At 18.6% G+C, this 23291-nt stretch overlaps 3 protein-coding genes and 2 pseudogenes across 3 annotated transcripts, besides 2 other annotated features; all 5 read right to left on the bottom strand.

The window, feature by feature from the left end:
• Positions 1-2881: 2881 nt before the first annotated feature.
• PmUG01_10051000 lies at positions 2882-3723 on the bottom strand (annotated as a pseudogene).
• Positions 2882-3723: a sequence feature (Plasmodium exported protein, unknown function, pseudogene).
• A 3533-nt stretch (positions 3724-7256) lies between these two features.
• Positions 7257-9135, bottom strand: PmUG01_10050900 (PIR protein; the record flags this gene model as incomplete). The annotated part of the gene is made up of 3 exons (XM_029005714.1): positions 7257-7421; positions 7551-8969; positions 9106-9135. 3 exons carry the CDS (start codon positions 9133-9135, stop codon positions 7257-7259), a joined length of 1614 nt encoding a protein of 537 aa, XP_028862275.1.
• Positions 9136-14250: 5115 nt separating this feature from the next.
• On the bottom strand, positions 14251-15196 carry PmUG01_10050800 (fam-l protein; the record flags this gene model as incomplete). The annotated part of the gene is made up of 2 exons (XM_029005713.1): positions 14251-14979; positions 15110-15196. 2 exons carry the CDS (start codon positions 15194-15196, stop codon positions 14251-14253), a joined length of 816 nt encoding a protein of 271 aa, XP_028862274.1.
• Positions 15197-17180: 1984 nt separating this feature from the next.
• On the bottom strand, positions 17181-18159 carry PmUG01_10050700 (Plasmodium exported protein, unknown function; the record flags this gene model as incomplete). Its single annotated transcript, XM_029005712.1, has 2 exons — positions 17181-17942; positions 18073-18159. The coding sequence occupies 2 exons, from the start codon at positions 18157-18159 to the stop codon at positions 17181-17183; spliced, it is 849 nt and encodes a 282-aa protein (XP_028862273.1).
• Positions 18160-21284: 3125 nt separating this feature from the next.
• Positions 21285-22051, bottom strand: PmUG01_10050600 (annotated as a pseudogene).
• Positions 21285-22051: a sequence feature (Plasmodium exported protein, unknown function, pseudogene).
• Positions 22052-23291: the final 1240 nt, after the last annotated feature.

Below are 23291 nucleotides of genomic sequence, written 5' to 3'. Positions count from 1 at the left end.
AAGGATTATGTCACTGAATTTAGTGTGTTAAAATAACTCAAAATTAATATATATATATATGAAAAGATTATTTATTCGTGCAACAAATAACATTATTCAATGAATAATGTACTTTTTCAGAATTAATAAGTTACCAAAAAAAAAAAAAAAAAAAAAAAATATAGTATAATTATTTTACTTAAAACATATGTATATTACAAATAACATTTGTTCAACTAAGTTTTGCGCTTTATCGTACGAAAATATTGTAAGATAAATTTTCATAAATATTAAAATAAATAAATTCACACAGAATATTAAATATCCTTAAGATATTATTATTATTAGTATTATTATATTTAAATAATTAAGTTAATATAATATTTATTATTTAATGAACTCATTAAATAAATTATATTACTTCTAATTTTATGAAGTATTTATTATAATAATCGTTTCTTTTTAAATATCATAGCTTGTATGAAAGTGTACTTTTCAATATTTTTATTCATATATATATTTAGAGCATCAATACATCATCCTTTGTTATGTGCATAAGCATTTTTTTCATTAAAATAATGATCATATTAATGCTATACAAAAAACCAATATTCTATTTTTTTTGCATAATCATTTTCAGTATTTACTTCATTAAATAACAAGTAATAAACATATAAAAACTATACACAAAATTTAATTTTCTTTTTTTTCGTTTTTTATACGTTTTTTAAATCATCCTCATATTCATTTTTCATTAATATATTAAATTATGAAATTAACGTTACATTCATTATTTTATATTACAAATATTCTATATATTATTTATACAATTTACTCATTTATAATTTATGTATCAAATGTTTCCATTTTATATATTCTTTCTTATAGTAGCAAATTTGTTCCTTCTAAAATTCCATTTACGTAATGGAAACCATAAAAAATGAATTACTTTTATTCCTTATAATTTTATTGAAAGTATCATAAAAAATGATACCCTACATAATTTGGATTATTATGCTGTTTTATATTTTCTCTCTTGATGGATATATAAATTTTATCATATGTGGAACTAAATTACCACCACTTTTTTAATTCTACTCATACAAGTTTATATGAGATAAACCGCATAAAATATAACTAAAAAAAAAAAAGAACTTCCATATTTGCAATATTTATATTATGCTAATTTTTATTAAAATTTATAATACAAATGGTTATGCACTACTAGTAATTTATATAGGATTTTTGTTAATATTGCACATTATATATAATAATGAAACTATTTATAATTTTATAAGAATTCTGATTAAAATGCGTACTTCCTTGTATTTCCTTTTGTTTAATGCTATTTTTTTTCCCCATTTATAAGGGTTTTATATAGTTGTTATATGATTTTTATAACGCTTGTTAAAATCGTCATATTTCCTAAATATAAGTTATTATATGTATTATAAAAACATAAGTTGATAATTAATAATTTATTATAGTTACCTGAGTTAATATATTTTTTGCCACTGCAAGGTATTATATTTACCACAAAAATGTAAAAATGTTTCTAAGGTAATAATACTTTTTAATTGTTTCACAATACATAATTGCTAATATATTATATAATATTTTTGGTTATGTATGTATTATAATCATTATGCATATCTATCAAATTTTAGAACAGTGTTAATAAATCTTATTTAGATATTTTTATAGGTGCGTCCTGGATCTTATAGACAGTTTTATAAGTATTAATTCCTTCATATATATTATAAAAATGAAAGATTTCTTCTAAATAATTTAAATATATCATGTCAATCATAAAATGATAAGAAAAAAAAACATACGGGATAACTTCTAAATAACCGCGATTTTCCTAATTATATGTATCTGTTGTTCTTATCAATAAATTTTTGTACTTAAGAAATAAAATTACAACGTAATAATAAAAATTAAAACAAAAATTATAGTAACCAAATAAATAAATAAAATTTTTATGAATAATATGTTTTTCTTTTTTAAGAACAAGGAAATATTCAAATATTATGATTTTCACTTATTATAATTCAAAATATACATATAAAATTTTTTTCCTTTTGAATGAAATATTTATATTTATAAAAACAAAATAAAACAAAATTATAAAATTATATATATTTTTAACAATTCATTTAATTATAAGTGCCTAAAATACTAAACATAGGGCACTATTATAAATATATAATATTTAAATAAGTCATTATTTTATTATATATTTATAAAACCACATTTAAATTTTAAAAAAAAAATAAATTAAATACATATTAAGAATTTTTTTTTTTAACTACATTTTATAACTTATTTTTCATAAAACATATAAAATAAATATTATGTTTTTTCTAATTACATATAATGTATATATTTATGCATAATACATACAACGTTTTCCACAAAATAAAAAACAGTACACATTCATTTTCAATTTTAAACAAACAAAGAATTACTTTATTTAAGAATAAGATAATGAATAATTCCTATACAAAAATATAAAATTAAAACAATATTTTAAGGTAACTAATACGTAGTCGAACTTTATATAAATATAATTATATAAATTGTGCCTTTTTATAAATTAATTTTAATGTTCATACATATAATTTTTAAAATTATCTTCAATAATTGAGAAGTATATATATAAACCATAATATAGTTCCATGGAGAGAATTTCATTAAAATAAGAAGTAAAAAGCATTATAACATTTAAATTAACAAATAAAAATACAAGTTTATATTTATATTGTTCAGGATCAAAATAACTAGACACATGCACGTTAATTCATAAGATTTATGTAATTATTGATATGCTTGATATTTTAAAATATCACATAAGAATTTAACGTACCTAGTTTTCAAAAAAGAATACTTTTCATGGAGTTTAATATACCGTATTATGCATTTTCCTTTTTAAATGTTTTATTTTTCCATATTTTACTATTCCTCTGTGGATATAAATCAGTAATATTATAAGCATAAGTACGACTATCGAAATAAATATATGTGTGTCATCCTGCTATCCTAATGTAAATTTAAAAATTACATTTATATAACCAAATAGGGCTAAAAAAGATATTATTATCACATATACTAAAAGGAAGCTTGTTATAGCACAGATTACACATTTGTTTACTTTTATATCATTTTTTAAAAACAAAAAATCAGACTTCATAAAATTCCTAACTTTATTTTTATAATATATTTTGTCTAACAGTCTATTTTCAAAACGCGAATTTCCTCTGTTATATACAGAAGATTTACTTTTCCTATTCTATCCATATCCTCCTATATTATTTAATAAACACTGATTTGGTTTTTTTATTTTTTCCTTTTTCTACTTTGGCATTATTAGATGTACACAATTTTTTATATTCATCGATATTTCGCATATCCTATTTTAAACATGCAATGTTTGAATCATTTACTTTCTTATATTTTGTGAGTAATCTATAAGTTCTTGTAGCTGAATTTTCATCAATATTGTTTTTCACGTACAAAAAGTTTTTTAATGTTACTCTAAAAAAAAAATATTCAGTATCAAAAAGGATAAATAATTTCATAGTGACTCAAATATTAATATAAATAAAGCACAACAAATATGAATAATATAAATATCTCTAAATAAAATAATTATACCATATCATGATAAAAATGACATATCCAACTTAAAACGATAAACGAACAAATCTTAATTAAAAAGGGAAACTTGATTTTTTATTCCATTAGACAGATCTTTAACATTTAAATATATTTAATATGAAGAAAATTGACAATTATATAATATAATCCTAATGATAAAGGAAACTTTATTTATTATTAAAAATCTTTTATATATTTATTGAACTTAACAAAATGTATATATTTATAATTCATTTACAAAAATGGCCTACAAAAACTACTTTAAAATTTAATTATATTATTTATATATAAAGGAAATTTACAAAAAATTAACTTTAATGAAAATATAAATTTAATTCATTTACAAGTAAACATTATATATAAATTAATAGAGTAATTAAATAATTTTATTTTTAATCCATTTCAATATAAAAAAAATATATATGGTTTCTCAATATTTCTATATAATGAGGTTATAGAACACATAGAACATATAAAATATAGGTGTTCTATTGCACTTTATATTTTTAAAATAATAAGTAATTTTAATGAAGTTCTCTTATAAATAATTATAATATTATTAAAAATTAGTTATGGAAAAAGTGCTTGCTAATAAAATATTATAACTATTTAATAATAGTAATTATACAGAAAAAAAAATATTTTTTACAAGTTTTTCTCTTATATAATTTATAGCACTGTATTAATTAAAACATATATATTTAAACGTTTCCATAGTCTATATTATATTTAAAATAATCAAATATGTAGCACGTTAACATATCGAAAAAAAATATATATATTTTAAATGTAAATTTAAAAGGTACTTTTATTTTTGTAATATAACATCTGAAAGTTATAACTTTTAATTATGCATAATTTATTACACATTTATTACTAGATAAATATTTTTAAACTCAATTTTTCTTTTTTTTTTAATCATATATATATATTGAAGAAATATTAATATAAAAAGAAAAAAATCCTTAATATATCATTAATATGTCGTTTTAAAGTTTAATAATCTTATAAAAAAAAATACAAATTGTATTTTTTTTTTGTTTTATAATGTAGTATGTATATTTCCTTATATGTGTAACTTAATATATATAAAATAAATCAACTATTTTTTTTTTTTCTTATATGTATAATATCATTTCACTTTCAAATTCTTATAATTATTCGAAATTAAATAATTAAACAAGTAATTATTTTTCTAACTAATAATTACATTTTTTTATAAGAAAAACTACATTAAAATTTTTTTAATCATTATATAATTACTATAATAATTATTATGGAATAAGTAAAATTATTGCGGAATAGAGTTATTAAGTGTATTTTTATAATAATTCAATTACGTATTATTATATAAAAAGCGTAATATATTGATCCATAGATAATTTATATATTTAACATGCACTATCTAATAAATAGATATATCATTGATGTATCTTTTTCATATTTATATTAATATTTTTGTAAAATCTTAAAAATATTCTTTTTTCTAGATAGGATATTGTAATACTAAATCATACTGACAAGTTAAATGAAATATTGTAGAAGTCTTATATATATGAATTTTTTTTAAGTATCAAAAGTAAAAACATGTATTTTCTTATTAATTATAGTATTTTTATATTATATTTAATCTGAAAAGCTAAAAATAATAAAAAAAAGTTTAATGAATTCTCGTAAAACTTTATATATATAATTTTGTAAATATAAGTATAATACACCTATTACTCTAAATTTCAATAATGTAGTGCTGTTTCTTTTTTTCTATATTTTCATTACTAATATATCGAGAATTAGTTAATAATTAGTACACATAATTTATTTATAAAAGCATAAATATATAACGAGTGAATTACTTTACAAAATAAATTAATAAAAATTTTTTTTTTATATATTACAAATCTTTTTTTATATTCATAAATTTATTCAACATAATATTTATGTATATTTTTTGAAAACATAAAATATATTGTGCATATTGGAAAAATTTAATATGGTTATAAAAAATATATACAACATAAATACATAGGGAGTATAGTGAAATAATCTCTTTTAAAATAACTAATAACTCATATAATCTGGTAATGTAACCTTGAATAAATAAATAAACGAATTTTATAAAAAAAATATAAAAAATTATTAAATGAAAATTTACAAACAAAAAAAAAGAAATATTAAAAAAAATGTGTAATAAATTAATGGAATTTAGTAAGTTCCTTTAAAATACGAAAAGCTAAAAACGAAAGATATATGTTAAACAAAATTAAATGATTTATATTAATAAATCAAACATATGAAAAATTTTATTTATATTAGTGTTAAAAAATATATTATTTTCCCCTAGATTTTGATACTTAATTGACTGCTTATTATATCTTTTTAATTTTTACATTAAAGTTCTTTATAAATGCTTTCTTTTTATTTTATATATAATTTTTTTATAACTATAAAGCTAAAAAAAAAAATTAATATTGTAAGTTTGAATAATGAAATTTTTTTTATATGGTAATTTCTGATAGAACTTCATTTAACAATTTATCTATAAATAAGTTATGGAAAAATAGTAATATATAACTTTTTAAGGACATGGTTTATTTTCTATATATAATTCTTAGTATGTCCTGTTGTATTTTTATTTCGTTTCTGATACAAATAATTGTATTAATATTTTTAATAATGAACTTTTTTTAATTCATTTAGTCATTACTATTTATAATATATTCCTCTAATAAATGATATATATTAATAAAACCATTAACATCTTCACTATACAACTTTAAAAAAAAATATATATATATAATAAAAGTATTATATGGTATAGAGTTCATATTTTTCATTAACTTCATCTTTTATATATATAAAAGCTATGTTCTACAGATGTATTTTATTTTACCAAAAATATAAGATAAATCAAGAATAAATAATAATTATTAAGATTTTAAAACATTTGTACATGTATGATAACATAATTTTTAATTTTAATTTTCTATTTATCTTTTTTTATATAAATTAATATAATTACTATTATTTTACGAGTTACATTAACGGTACAATTAAAAAAATATATCGAAACACTATTTTATTCATAAATTTACGTTAACTAAATTTATTCATTTCATATATGAATTCAAATTTATATTTGTATTATATATTTCTTTTATTTAAAGCTTTATCAAAATTATAAAATAAACTTATTAGACTATTTCTTGAGTATAATTAAAATAAATAAAAATATTCTACCAACATATTACTGTAATTCATATCATATGAGAACCTTAAATTTTTACAATATATCAAATTCAAATATATTTTATTACATATAAGACATAATAATAGTGTCTTATAACTTTATGGTTATTTAAAAAAAAAATTCAATAAAAAAAAAGTATTATAAAAAACATCGTTCAATAATATTATTAAAAAGATAAAAAAATATACATACAAAATAATAGAAAAAGTAAAAAACAAAAAGGCATATATTTTAACTATACCTCCTTTTTTCTTGCTTTTTTTAAATATGGCTCTTTAATGGAAATATATGTTTTTCTCATTTTAGTATTTTTTTTAATATCTTCAAACTAAATCATTTGTTAGTCTACATAACACTAATGAAATTAAGTTTATTGTTCTATATTTACTACACTAAATCTCCTCCTGTTAGAATTTCTATAAGTACGTTTTATGAATCTCCTTGGTATTCTTTGCGTATTTAATTCATCAAAATTAGTTCTATATCTTTTTTTCTTCTTTTTAGTTTTACCTAGACATGATCCGAAGGGAGTAAACTAATGAATAAATAAAAAATGTAAGTCATATATATATATTTATTTTACAATTATATCATTTTTAATAAAATGCATTATAAATGGAAACTTATAATATATTTATAATATAAGGAGGAATTTCTACGTTACTTTAAAATAAAGGAAAAAGATAAATATTATTCCCATCACCAAAGCAAATGCCATAGAAATACGGTAAAAAGTATTATGCAATATATTAGATTCAGTATTTGTTCCAGGAAACGCTTCTCCATATGAACTCATAATTCCAGTATTGAGTATTTTGCTAGGGTTTAAAGTTTGTGCGCTTCTTAAATCTCTTAATTGTAATGGTACAGTTCTTCCTGATATATTCTGCCTCTTTTTCCTAACTGAGCTTATTATTTCTTCGGGGGACCATTTTTCTCCCATCTTAAACTTGTAACCCATAGAATCTTCTCTTTTTATAAAAAATTCATCTTCAACCAATTCCTCCATATATTTACACAGCCCATATTTATCTGTCTCTGATGATTTAGACTTACACTGTAGTCCTCCATCTGCAAAATTCCATCTAAATTCATTACCTGTGCTTCGATTCAATGACAATTTATCGTGTTCTTCTGGAATATTATAACCTCCTTTGTTTCTAATTTTTTCAGATAGAAGTTTTGCTGAATATGTACTAGATCTTGAAATATCAGCTCCCACAATAGAACTTATATGTGTCTCTTGATGGGAATTATTACCATTTGCAATTTCACTACTAGGGGGGTTGATGTATCCTCTAATTAATGTACACGAAGAATGGTTCACTTTATCCTTAAAAGGACAATTAGTAAAATAAATTGAATTCAAAAATTCAGGATCAGATATCGTCGTATCAGATTCCTTAGCAATGGTCTCAATTGTAATACTTTTTAGATCATTACAGTTGTTATATTTAGAATTTAATTCATCTAATATTTTACTCGGATCTAACTTTTCATCACAATTCAAAAAATAATTTGGACACACAGATATCCGAGAATTACAACAAGTCTTTTTTTTTATGTTATATAAATTAAGGATGGAAGTAAGGTATTCTTTATATTTACTATATTCGACCTCATTACAAATATCTTTACTTTTTATGTTCTCGTAATTTGTGAAATATACATACAAATGTTTCTCTTTACTTTTTTCTTTCAATTCTTCTAATGTTATATGATCTAATTTATAATTGCAAGTACGAATGTTATAATAATCACTTAGAGACTTTTGTAGATTACCAAATTTAGCAGATAAAACATCTACATCTTTATTCTGCATACTATTAAGAATTTTCCATAGTTCTCGATATATCCAGAATTTATAATATGAACAATGGTTATAGAAATCTTTTAAATTACTTACTTTAGACAGAATACCTAAATTTCTTGCAACTTTTTTACAAAGTTTAATAGATTCATCTTTGTATTTTTCTTCTATAGAATTAAAGTTATTACAAAAATTTTTATACTGTCCATCATTTTCCTCCTTATTCAACTCAGTATATATCTTAAACGAAGGTAAAACTTTTAAAATGTTTTCCTGAAAATAGAATAGATAATGTTAGTTAAGTAAAAAAGTAAATATTTATAACGAATGTATTTGCACATTTTTATGTAAAAACGTGTATTAAGTTGAAGGTCAATAAATTAATATTTCCATAAATATGAAAATTTACATAAACTTCCTCTTCTTTTTCCATTTCCATAATTTCCTTTCAATTCTATAATAAGTTAACTATATGATATAATTAAAATTATGCTATATAAATATTTAAGCATAAATAATAACAATGTATTAAAAATCTTGTTCTCTGAATTTTATTTGTTAGTATTTATATATATTAATTTATATCTTAGTAAAACATATCATCCAATTTAATTTATCGTATGAATTGTAATTATAGGTATTTTATTACATTAATATTTATAATTAGAACCGGAATAACTTTAAAATTGTAACAATATAATAGTAAATATAATAAAAAATAAGAAATATATTAAAAAATAACCTTATATTATATGAATATATATAATAAATCATTATTATAGAATTTACTTAAAAAGTAAATTACAATTTTTATGTAGGAATTTTAATATTTTAATACTTAAATTTATTTTTTTTTAAACATTTTTGCACCATTAAATATTTTAATATGGGTTATTACTGATACCTAATAAAATTACAAGATTTTCTTCTTTTTGAAGTAATTCCTTCATTTTTACATTTAAAATCATTCGTTTCAAAAAATTATCTTTATATTATCGTAAGAAATATAATAAAACATACATATATTAGCAACATTAATAAAACGCATATCACAAAAATTAAAAGTAAATGAGAAAGTCTTAGTACAAAAAAAATTCTAATTAAACGTAACAAATAAATAGATTTTAATGTGATCAAAAATATCCGTTTTAATATACATATTTTAATTATAATTCCATGAACTTTTTAGGTAAATTTTATAACTCTAATAATAATTATTCACCTTTGTTAATTCCACTATAATTCATAAGTAAGCATTCTATTTTTTATACTATATCATAGTTCCCTCATAGAAAACTATTTTATCTATTTATATGTAAATGAAACAATAACATGAATTATTTTTTAAAAAAATATTTTAAGATGTTAATTTCTTCATAAATTAGAATAAAAGTATTTCTATTTATCTATTATAATGAAGATATCATTTCAAATATTACCCGAAAAAGAATTAATATAATTTAAATACATACACTAAATTTTGAAAATATAATTACAATATATTTTTAATATATACTAAAATAATATTGAAAAATAACATTATTTTACAAAATTTATATATGATCTTTAATATTTCTTGTATTTTTACACATTCGTAAGGATAAATTAAATAATATATATCTTATTATATTAATAAATTAAGAAAATATTAACGAATATTATCCTATGCTTTTGGATGCATTTGTTTTCTATAAAAAGTTTTAATAAAACAGATATATAAAATTTTGCAATATTGGATTAAGAGAATTATCATGATATAATAAAACTATTACAAATAAAAAAATTATTAAATCTCAAGTGTATATATATACGTGGAATTTATTTTTACATATTTTTTTATAACATAAAAGAAAATTGTTATTTAATTATTTTATTTTATTTTTTTTTTTTTTTTCTGCTTATATTATTGATTAATATGGCTCCTTATTTTACCATATAAATATAATATTTTATTTTGATAGTAATAATAATTACTTATGAACAAGTTATAAATACGTATAAATTCATATATTCTTAATAAGACTTCAATGAAAAAATAAATAAATAATTATTACATAACTTTTCTAAGATTGAAAAAAAATATATATATATTTTTAAAGAGTTTTATATTATAATTTTCATTTATAATATATATATTTTATATTATATATTTATTTAAACATAAGTATAGCCAACTCTAATAATTATCGTGAATATTTTTGTTAATAGTCAGATAATACAAAATTAAATGATGATACTGTGATAAATATCACATAATACTATAAAATATTTTAATTATTTTGATTACCGTATATTTTCCTTGAATTATTTTTTAATTTTTTTTATTATTATGTAAGATTATTTATTTAAACTAACTGGAATATTAGAGCTTTGAATAATCTAAATTATATATTTAATAAGTTGTAATTATAGAGTTCATATAATAATTATAATATATATATTAATATTATAATCTTCATTTATTTTTATTTATTTCTTTAAATATGTTATATTCTTATAAATAATAATCACGAAATAATTTAATTAATATTTAAGCTCAAAATTTTTCACTTTAACTGGAAGATCTTGAGAAAAATTATAAGATTATTTCTTTTTTTTTTAAAGGGTTGCTGTGATATTCCTTATTTGCTTTTAAATAAATTTGTGTATGTTTATTAATAACATCAAATATTTCATATGCTATAGAATAAAATATTATATTAATAAGGAAATCTTTTTAGGAAAACTCCAAATTTTATATATTTGAGTAATTTTGATTTCTCTTCATCATATGTTATATATTGCTATTGATAATAATTTTTGTTGTAAAGTAATATATTAAAAGAAAAATAACTTCATTTTTAGTATATAAAGTATATGGATATTAGTTTAAGTATATATGGTGAGATACACTAGTAATGGTTATTGTTATAATGTATTTTTATATTACACTTAAAATTACAATTATATTTATATAATATTATTTATATGTCATATAATTGATTGTTATTCAAACATAATTTAAAAAAATATAAAAGACATATATATATATTTTAAATGTAATGAAATATTTTAATTGATACTAAATTATTTTTTAATAAAATTTTAATGTATACTTCATTTTTATGGATTATTAAAATTTAAATTAAATTCTTATAATATGAAATTAATATTCTTAATTTGAATTCAACGTCATAATGGTTAAGTTGTTATTACTATTCTTTCGTATGTAACAAATACTAAGTTCTATTATCACCTAAGTAGTTCAATACCAAAATATCACAGGCATAAAGGAATGAACCCATACACAGTAGAAACGATTTAAAGAAATATACGTTTTTAATAAAAAAATATTTAAATGGTAAATAATGAAAAGAACGTATTACTTTAATACGAAAAATTGTTTCATTTAAAATTTATGTTTATGAAATGAAGATGATTTATTAAAAGAATTTATTTTCCTCATAAGTCAGTTCCTTTCATATTTTTAAATAAATTATAGGTTTGTATAACATTCTTTCGCATATCTATTGATATACTTGGAATAATCAAATGCTATATTTATGGTTAAATTTTAACAAGATAATTCAATAAAAGTATACAATTAATTATAATCATATTCATTTGATCATTTGCATATATATACAAATAAAATAATATTACAAGCTAAAGATATATGAGCCTTAAATAAATTTATTATATTCACGTAGTTATTACAATTATAAATCAAAAAATATTTTTTCTATCTTATTTTGTTATATATTGTACGATTTTGAGTTCTTCATTGGATGTTTAACATATATTTTTACTCAATTTAATCAGAATAATAAAACATCTATATTATAATTATTAGCTTCATGGAAATAAAATAATCTTCACAGGTAAATTATATATAAACATAAAACATAAAATTGATTAATTTTTCATTTTCTAAAATATCCTTAATATAACTTATTTGTCATTTCAGAACTATACAAAGAATATGTAGCCAATAATAGACATACATAAATATTTCATTAAATATTTATCCAAATACTAGTTACAGTTAAAATATATTTATATATTATTATATCAAGTTTCTCATTCAGTGCATTATCAAACGAACAAAATTAAAAGCAACCTAAGGAAAACATCACAAGATAGTTATTATTTTGCTAATTTATACAATATATATTATTGGAAAATATAAAAATTTAGTATATAAAAATTAATAAAAAAATAAATATTAAAAACAGTTGAATTCATAATAACACTAAGAAAATTCTTGTAATTCGCATTAGCTAATATCTCTGTTTAACAGATAGTAAAGTGCCCAACAATTATTATAATATGTTTATAAGGTAATACAACCAAAAGACATATTAAAAAAATTATAAAAACTAATATAAAAAAACAAAAAAGTAATATATATTATTAATAAAATAAATATTTTACTGTTTTAAATTCAAAATTTTTGTCAAAACATATAAATTAAATTGTTCACTATATTTATTGCAATCATTATAAAAACACGAAATTAAGAACACATATCATATTAAGAAGTGATATATAAACTTTCCATTATTTAATCCCCAATAGATAATATTTAGAAAAAAATCCAACATATTATCTATTATAAATTTCTTAATTATTATCTAATAATTTAACTCATTAAAGATAAAAAAAAAAAAAAAAAATTATATAGGTTATTTAAACATAAATTTTCAATATAATACATATTCATTAATTTGTTAAACATTCAGTAAAAACAAAAATTAGGTACAAAAGTAATACATAAGTTAACTTAAAAACTTCACTTATTTAAAATAATTTGGAATCCACAATTATGTAAGCAGTTATAGGTAATCCATAAATAAGTAAGTATATCATTTCATTATATATTTATAATTTCACATAAACACTACATAAAAAAATAAGTCTGTTAATAAGACTTTTACAATTAGTACCTATTATAAATATTTCACATAAAACATATTTTATAGAATAAATATTAAGATTCTTTTTCTATGAAAAAAAAAAAAATATATATGTACCACTACAATAAATATCATTCATATCCATACATATAATGCAAAAAAAGACGCATTTACTATTAACATAACAATAATAATATATTTTCTTAAATAACCTAAACATATAATAATTTTACAGGAAATACAGGTAAAAAACAGTAAGTAAAAAACTTTAGACAAGTAGAAAATAACACACCCCAATATAAATTATATGAATTATTCCATTCTATATTAATTTTAACGCATATATATATTTTACTCATAAAATATATTTTAATACACAAATGTGTGTATGTGTGTAGGTATGTAGCAATAATATTTAGCTATAATTAAACTATTCTTTAATATACAAATTGAAAAATGTTCAAAGGGTTAAAATTTTAAATTTAAAATATAACTAGGAAAATACTTGGTCACTATCTCCTCATATGAAAATCGATATATTTAGGTGTATTTATAAAATATACACTGTTATTGTTATGGTTGTTAAGTATATCACTAAATATATAACTCTATATGTTAATTTTATTTTTATAGGAATGAACATATTACTTCTTATTTAATCATTTTCTGAACTTCGCATTTTCATATTTTATAACTTTTTTATAGTAATAAACCATCCCTAATATAAATATGACAACAAATATAAGGAAAGGTATGCAATAAATCAATATGGGTGATATAAACATTATTTTTATTGAATTCCATCCACCCGCGCTTAATGATGTAGCCAAAACCCCTTCTAAATCAGTACTAACAGCACCTCCTGTAGATGTCTTTGGGTATACTAAGTTTAATAAACCCAACAAACCACCCCCTCTAAATTTCTCCAATGAAAGATCTAATATGGGTAATATCAACACCAAGATAAATAACAAAAATAAAGCAATTAGTATTCTGCGTTTTTTATGTGCCATTTTTTTATATTCCTTATGTTCAATTGTCTTGATGTTTTTAAGGTAATTTTCATATTCTAGTTCTTTAAATATTTTTTTTTCAAAATCAAAATATTTTTTTGTTTTAGGTACACCAATATTATTTTTCTCAACATTTTTACCGTATTCCTCATTATATAACGAGCATCTACATGAATGTTTGTGTTTTCCATTTGTTCCTTTATTATTATTAGATATATATTTTTTCTTTTTCATTTTATTGTTTGGCATTTCTTCTTTTATATATGCAACACATGAATTCTTATCCTGATCATATTCTGTTAATAACCGATAATTTCTTGTAATTAATTTTCGATGAATATCGTATTTTTTATTCGAATTTTTATTAAAATGGCTCTGAAAAAAAGGAAAAATGTAAATATTTCTTATTCGAATGGGAAAATATTCTCATCCTAAAAAAAATACTAATAAAAATAAATATTTCAAATATAAATAATACAAATACCTTTAAATAATATTATCATACCATGTAATTGTAAAAGTGACACATCCAAGGCAAAAGCATAAAAGTTGAAATTTTAATAAATAAAAACATAATTTTTTGTTCCATCATGTAAGCTTCTAAAGTTGTAATTTATACAGAAATAATTATATTTATAATAATGTATTTTACATTCAATGAAAAATCGTGCTGCATATATTTTTAAAATTTTTGTTTTCTAATTCTTCAAAGATATATAATAATATATGTATACCTACAATGCATTTCACAATAAGCACAAAAATAAAATTCCTTTAAAAATATATCATAAATTTTTAATATTTACGTTATGAATAAAAAAATCACTTTAAATAAATCACTATAATTTTAATTCATATATAATTATTCAAAACGTATAAATTATTTAATATACTCGAGTAATTACAATTTTCTTTTATAGAAAATTTTCAACGTAAAAAAAACATATATGATATAATAATGCTTCGAAAAACTTATTTAATTTACGGCGTAAAATGTATAGAATATAGATCTATTGCAAGGTCTTATATATTATGATAACAATTTCTAATTTTATCGATGTTTTCCTATGATTAATTTTAATTTCTAAATTATTTCTCTTTGAAAAAACATTTTATCTATTTTATAAAATATTAATCATGATATCTATACAGCAATTGTAATAATTAATGAAATAGCCAATAACTTGTGCAACTTTTTTCCTTTTATGATATATAACACACCTTTTAGTTGTCATACGAACAAGTACATTAATTAGGTTATCTTTTACATTTTATTTATAAAGTTCAATTTATAACGTTCTATTAATTCAATGAAAAAATATATATATTTAAAAAGTAAATAAATACTTATTTTTTATTTGTACATCATGCTTTGTAATATTTAATTCCTTAATAAATTTAATTTATATCATTATTTCTAAATGGAAAATTTTTAAGATAACCACTTCAGTGTTTTCATTCTTTATCTACATGTATATATCTGAAGCAATTTTAATAAATTAGAAAAATAAAAAAAAGAATACATTAAAATTATTAGATGAATTCTTCTTATAATTACCATAATTTAAAAATATTCCAAATAATATATATTTAATTATGAGCTTAATATGCAGTTTATAATATGTAAATTATAAATAAGGAACTGTAACCGCATGATTTACCAAAATATATAATTAACCTTTATCCTGAGAATTCGAGTTAATGTAGTAGATTTTGCTTCACCTCTTTCAAACATATATGATTAAAAAAATAATTTTACATAAGCAGATCAAACAGTAAGTACAAATAAATAAATATTCTTCGTTTTAATAATACTTATAACAACAAAAATTATCTATTCAATTATATCTGCTATATAAGCGATGTAGATTAGATAATGACAATAGTAAAATTATTGTATTCAAAAAATATTACTGTAAAAATCCTAAATAAAATTTTACGTTATTTTTCTTTTAAAGAAATAATAATGTTTCATCGAATTAAAATATTAAGAACAAAGAAAAAAAATGAAACTTAAAATACCATTTTAAAGTTCAAAAAAAAAAAAAAAAATATATATCAATACAATAATATAATCATTTTCTTTCATTATGTAAAAAACATGGCACGTAAATTCATAATTTAAAAATAATAAGTAGTTTTCTTAAAAACCTGAAAAATTAATAACTATATATTAGAAAATTAAAAAAAATATAAAGCACAATTATTTATATTTAAAATGTAAATTCACAAATGAATTCATTAATATAACATTAACTGTGCTGTTAAATATTAATATTAACCTTCAAATATATATTTTTCAATGAAATTTTTATATATACAAAAATATATATATTGAGCAATAATATTTAACTAAATAAAGGAATATATTAAAATACATATTAAAACAATTTCAAACATTCAATTCACAAAAAAAATGAAAACATGTATTTTTAATATTTACTTATAAATATGGCTACTCATATATATGGTCATAAATACAATCTAAATAATATTTCTTATATTTAATAAGTAATTAAAGATATTACAGGTAGTACATAATATTAAAGTTTACTTTACAGAATTAAACTTTTTCTTTACCATTCGTTGAACGCTTCCAAGGACTTAATTTTTTTGTATTTTATAACATTTTTATAATAAAAATAAATTCCTAGTATAAGCATAATACCCATTATTAAGATAGGTACACAATACATTAGAATACTAGATACTTTTAATGGTATAGTTGAACTATTTGAACAAAAAGAGCTCAATAAAGAGGACGTCGCACCATCAGTGCCATCTAAAGCAGTAATCGAACCAGAGGATGAGCTATAGCCTAATACCTTACATAATAACGTCAATAAATAAAATGAATTGCTAGAAGTACTTAATGATAAATCTAATATAGGTATCATTAATACTAACAAGAATAAAAATAAAAGGAAAAAAAGCCGTAATGCGTACTTTTTACGCTTTAATTTTTTGTAATCCTTATCATTAATTAACATCATTTTTTTAAAAAAGGCTTTATCATTAAGTCCATTCAGTACTTTTTTTTCGTAATATGAATATGATTTATGTAACATGGTAAATTTATTTTTCATAAGTTTCTTTATCAATTTTTCTTTATATAATAAGCTTTTATATAATTTTTCTTTTTTTTCTTTTTCCCATTTTTCATTATCAGTGGTAAGTAATTTTTCGCTCTTTCTTTTTGTAATATATGGTATATTTAATTCTAAATCTCCAACATATGGATAAATATCTTCTATATAAATTCCTAATAATCGATAAACTCGTGTATCTAATTTTCCATCAAAACCATACTTTGTTCTCAAAAATTTGATAAACCTACCCTAAAAAAAAAAAAATATAAATTTTTCTTATATAAATAGTTAAATATTCTCATTCTAAAAAAAAATAATTGATAAATATAAACAATAAAAATATGGCTAATACAAATGCCTTCAAAGTATATTATCATACCTTGTCATAGTAAAAATGACATATACAATATAAAAACATAAACATATAAATTTTGATAAAAAATATAAACTTGTTATTTTGTTCCATTTTATAGATATCCTATATTGTAATATATACAATAAAGAAAAAATTAACATCCAGTTATACACATCCAGCAATAAAAAAAATACCTTTTTTATTTTTATTAATATTTTTTCCTAAAAAAAATAAGATAAATATCATATTTTACTTCATAGTCCAAAAAAAAAATATTTGAAAAAGGATGCTACAGAAATTTTTTAATTAGTATTATTTATAAAAAATTAACTTTACGTAAAATGACACAATTTAAATTCATTCATACATATTAACAAGATATAATTAAATTATATATTAGAATAATTAAACAAATTTTTTATTTGGAAAATTTGAATAAATTTACAATATATAACATATAAAATATAGATATATGCTATTATTCTAGGTATTTCTAGAATAATTGCTACATTTAAGTTATCCTACTAATTATATCAATTTTATAAATATTATATTTAAGAAAATATAGCTATTATTGATGACAAATATTAGTTATTACAACAATGAAACAAAATTATTAATAAATTAAAAATATATATATTTCGTGAAATTTTTCATATTTTACTAATTATAACACATGCTTTTTATTATGGTCTAAAATATATTTAAAAATTCAAATATATTATATATTATCAAATTTATAAAAATATATTTTTTTCAAAGAAAAATGACTTTTTTTTTATGGTTGTACAATAATATTTTGAATATTATTTTTAACTAAGATTAATTTATATTGTTATTCGTAAATGACATGTTTTAAAATTCTAAAATTATTATTCTTTTTAATTGTACATATATATTTAGAAAAAATGTATTTAAAAAGGAGATTAAATCATGTATAAAATGCGTAAAGTTATAATAATCCTGGTTCAGTAATGCTTTTTTTTTATCTCTCTCAAGAAAAAAAATAAATATAATTTTTGTTCCCATTTTATTTTTCCATAGATATTCAAATAATTCTTATAGGACAATATTAAGCCAACAATTAAGTTATTACATTAATATTATAATTAATGCAGGTACCACATAATTTATACTCCATATATTTTATTACTCAAAATTAATAATCTATTACATATTTTATTAATAAAAATTTAGATTATACTAGTTTATCTGAAAATTCTTATGAGTATTAGGAAACATAAACTAAAATTCATATATACTCATACATTTACTTTTTACGGAAATGAATATAATTACGCAAAATATTATAAATTTTAACTTTATGAAAAAAAAAAAAAAGGTATTAATATATTAAAATTTTTTTTAACAAGGTAATGAACTTTTTTAATTAACTTTATCCATATATTTACCTTAGTTTTTCTATTTCGTACTATGTTTTTCCAAAAAATTGGAAACACGTACGGTTTTTCATGTGATAAGTAACACATTTTAAAATATTCAAATTTTATAATAATAAAAAAAAACTTAATCTTAATTTTTTAGCTCAATTTTAATTTACAGAATAGCATTTTTAAGAAAATTAAAATCATATGCAAAACTCGTATATAAATTTAATTAAAAAGCACATACATTATTCATACATAATTAATTCCCTTCCTCAAAATACTGCTTAATACTTTAATTAAAATATATTGAGGTATATAGCATTAGTTATTGTATAATTAAATTTGCATTAACGTGCATATATAACTTATATTTGTTTACATAACATTATACTATTAAAAAAGATTGTTACAAGTATTCAATAAAATTCTTAAGCATTAATCTAAACATCTTATATTTTTCTATATATTTAATATTCTAATATGGTGCTTTGAACAAATATATCTAGCATAAATGCTAAGAACCACAAAAACATAAACGATTATCTATATATATATTGATGTTATTGAAAAAGTATAATTACATAAAAATTTGTTTACATATTGTATAATGTTTAATTAAATTTCATTATAAATATATTAATAAATTTTATATAATACTTGTTATTTAAGACAGAATAAAATGAGTGAACGTTCTATGATACGCTCTAATGTCACATTAATATTCGTTCATATAAGTTTTCGCATAATATAGTCAAAAATAAAAGAGTATAACTACATATTAAGAATTTTCATTTATTATAAATATCTAAGTAATACCTAAAAAACAAATTTTTATCTAAAAATTACATAAGCTACAAATAAAATGATACATGTGATGTAAGTCTCTCATTTAATTATAAAGCTCCATGAAATCATAAATTGATGTCCTATTAATAATTCATACATAAAAACAAAATATTATTAGTATATATTGATAATTTCATATTTAACAATAAAAATTATATAAAAATCTATTAAAAATAATTTTATATATCATACATTTTGAAATATATATATATCATAATAGTTTGTTTTAATGAATATTTGTTACGTTTACATTTTCATAAAACGTACATATTAACGAAAAATAAAAATGTCAATTTATTTTTGCAAAATAAAGAAGTATAATATATGTTTAAATTTATATTTATATCTAATAAATTTCTTTCAAAAATTCTTCAATTAACCATTTTCAACCATAAATAAACTAAAATTTTTTTTAATTGTTAAAAATATAAATGCCTCATTAAATGATTGACGTTGTACTAAGTGAAATTTAACACATCAAATTAAATGTACACATACTTTTTATAAGAAAAATTTTCAAAAAAACATATATGCAAACAATTTTTTCGAATGAAGTTCATATTTCCTTACGAACGTTGATCATTATACATTTAACAGTACTACGAAACAATTAATATATATATATATATATAAGTATAACAAGTGAGAATAATATATTACCTCATAAAAATATAATATAATATAATAATAAATAAATGTAGAAATATGTGATCTGTTATATTATTTAGTATATATCTTATTTACTTTTGACCATTACCACATATAACTATATTATCTATGAAATATAATAAAATGTATACTCATACAATAGAGAATAATTTTGAAAAAGGAATACCATTAATCATAAGGTAGATATTTATTGGTTACAAGAAAACATTTTATCTGAAGAAAATTTATACTTTATAAATATACTTAAAACATATTTCCCCCTACGTCAATTGAATATTTCAAAATTGTTACCAGTACATAAATATACACTGAAATACTTAAAATAACTAACCATCATGCAATCCCCAATCCGCCCAAAGATACCCAAACTTTTAATGCCTCTTCTAAAAAATGATTAATATGGCTAATATGCTGATAATAAACAGATAAAATAAGTAATGGAAATAATATTAAAAAAAGTATTACTGGTAGAGAAAATAACAAAGCTACGCTAATATAAGCTGAACGTCCTGAACTTTTTCTCAGATTAGGATCTGTACATTTCCAATATTTATATACATGACCAAATCTCATATATAAGAGTTTTTCAAACAAATTATATACTGTTGTAAAAGGTTTATATATAAGAGATGTTCCTTTTTTAAATAGTCCTTTATCTGCATCTCTTGAATTATTTTTGTCATCAGATTTACATTTACTAACATATTCTTAGTCAAAAATATCTCCTTCATTTTTTGGATAATCATCTTTATATTTAGGAAAAGTTTTTGAAAATGTATATTTTTTGTTTCATTCTCAAGATATGATAGTAAAATATCAGTTCCTGAATCTAAAGTTCTAAGCGCATCGTTCATATTATCTAAATACCTATCAAAGACATACCACAAATAAAATATTTTAATTATTTGCAATGTGATATATTTTTTTAATTACTTACATATAGTTATTATATGTATAAATAACACGAAGCATCACACGATATAAAACAAATTTTCTGATACGTTATTTTTATACCACGCTATAGAAATACAACACATCCATATATAAAGATTAAACTTTGGCGTTTTAACTAAAATAAAAAATTTCATACTTCCGTTCATGTTGAAATTATTTTATTTTATAATATATTTATATTGGTACAAATTAACTGTATTCACTCAAGTCACTAATGAAAGGATATTCTCATGTTGATTATAAATTTTTTTTTATTCTTCTTAAAAAAGTATTAAATTTCATTAATAAAATACAAATATTGATAGCTAAAAAGAAAAGATAATTTTTAAAATATTTTAATTAATAAATTCAGCAACGTTATTTATAAAAAAATATAACATTAATTAAGAGAAGTTTTCGTATAGATATTTTTATTAATAAATAATATATATATTGATTCCCTGATAGAACAATTATATATTCATTTTATTTATACCTTTTATAAATAAAACAAAATAAAATTACCTTTTATTTTTGTTTAATGATTTCATTTAATATTTAACATAAAAAAAATAAATATATGCTCGTTAAACACATTAAGAACATTAAAATATATATTATAAATATATCTATTAATTTTTGTTTCTGTATTTCCTATCAATAAACTCAGATTTTTGTACTTACTATTTATTTAAATATTATTTTATAATTAAAAAATTTAAATTATTATATGATATATAGCAGAAATTATAGAATTAATAAAAAAATAAAAAAATGACAAATTTTTTTTTTAGCACATATTATAAATTAACATGTGAAATACACCTAGAATATGTGGATCATATATACATTATCTTTTAAAGTTATATTATATAATTGATTTATGTACAAAATTTATGTATTTTAAAAAGGAAAATTCAAAATATCTGTTTTATATTTTTTTATCGAAACATTATAAATATAACCTTATTGTTATTATAAAACTTAAATAAATATATTTTATGTATTATTAATACATGATAATTATTTATACCTAAGAATTCATCTATTTTTCCTTATCTTTTTGTCCTTTTGTAAATAATGAAAATATTTAATTCGAATAAGTATATTAATAATTAAAAATAAATGTAAATGTAAAAGCAAATTTAATTAAAAAATACCTTTAGTAATTTTGATAATTTAAAAAATATTTTTAAATAAAGTAACTTAAAAGATAAAAAACTATAGTTCCTAAATGTGAAAATATTATATATATAATAATATATAACAATATTTATGAACATGTTTGAAGAATTAATTTTTTCTCATGAATATTTTATATATGATATAACAGAATATTTAATTTTTAATAATTTATAAGTAAATAACATTCAGAAATATTAATTAAACTATAAATTTCGTGAAACT

The sequence above is a fragment of the Plasmodium malariae genome (assembly GCF_900090045.1).
Source record: "Plasmodium malariae genome assembly, chromosome: 10".
Lineage (NCBI taxonomy): Eukaryota > Apicomplexa > Aconoidasida > Haemosporida > Plasmodiidae > Plasmodium > Plasmodium malariae.
The sequence above is the reverse complement of the archived record's forward strand: the minus strand, read 5'-3'. Positions and strand labels throughout refer to the sequence as shown.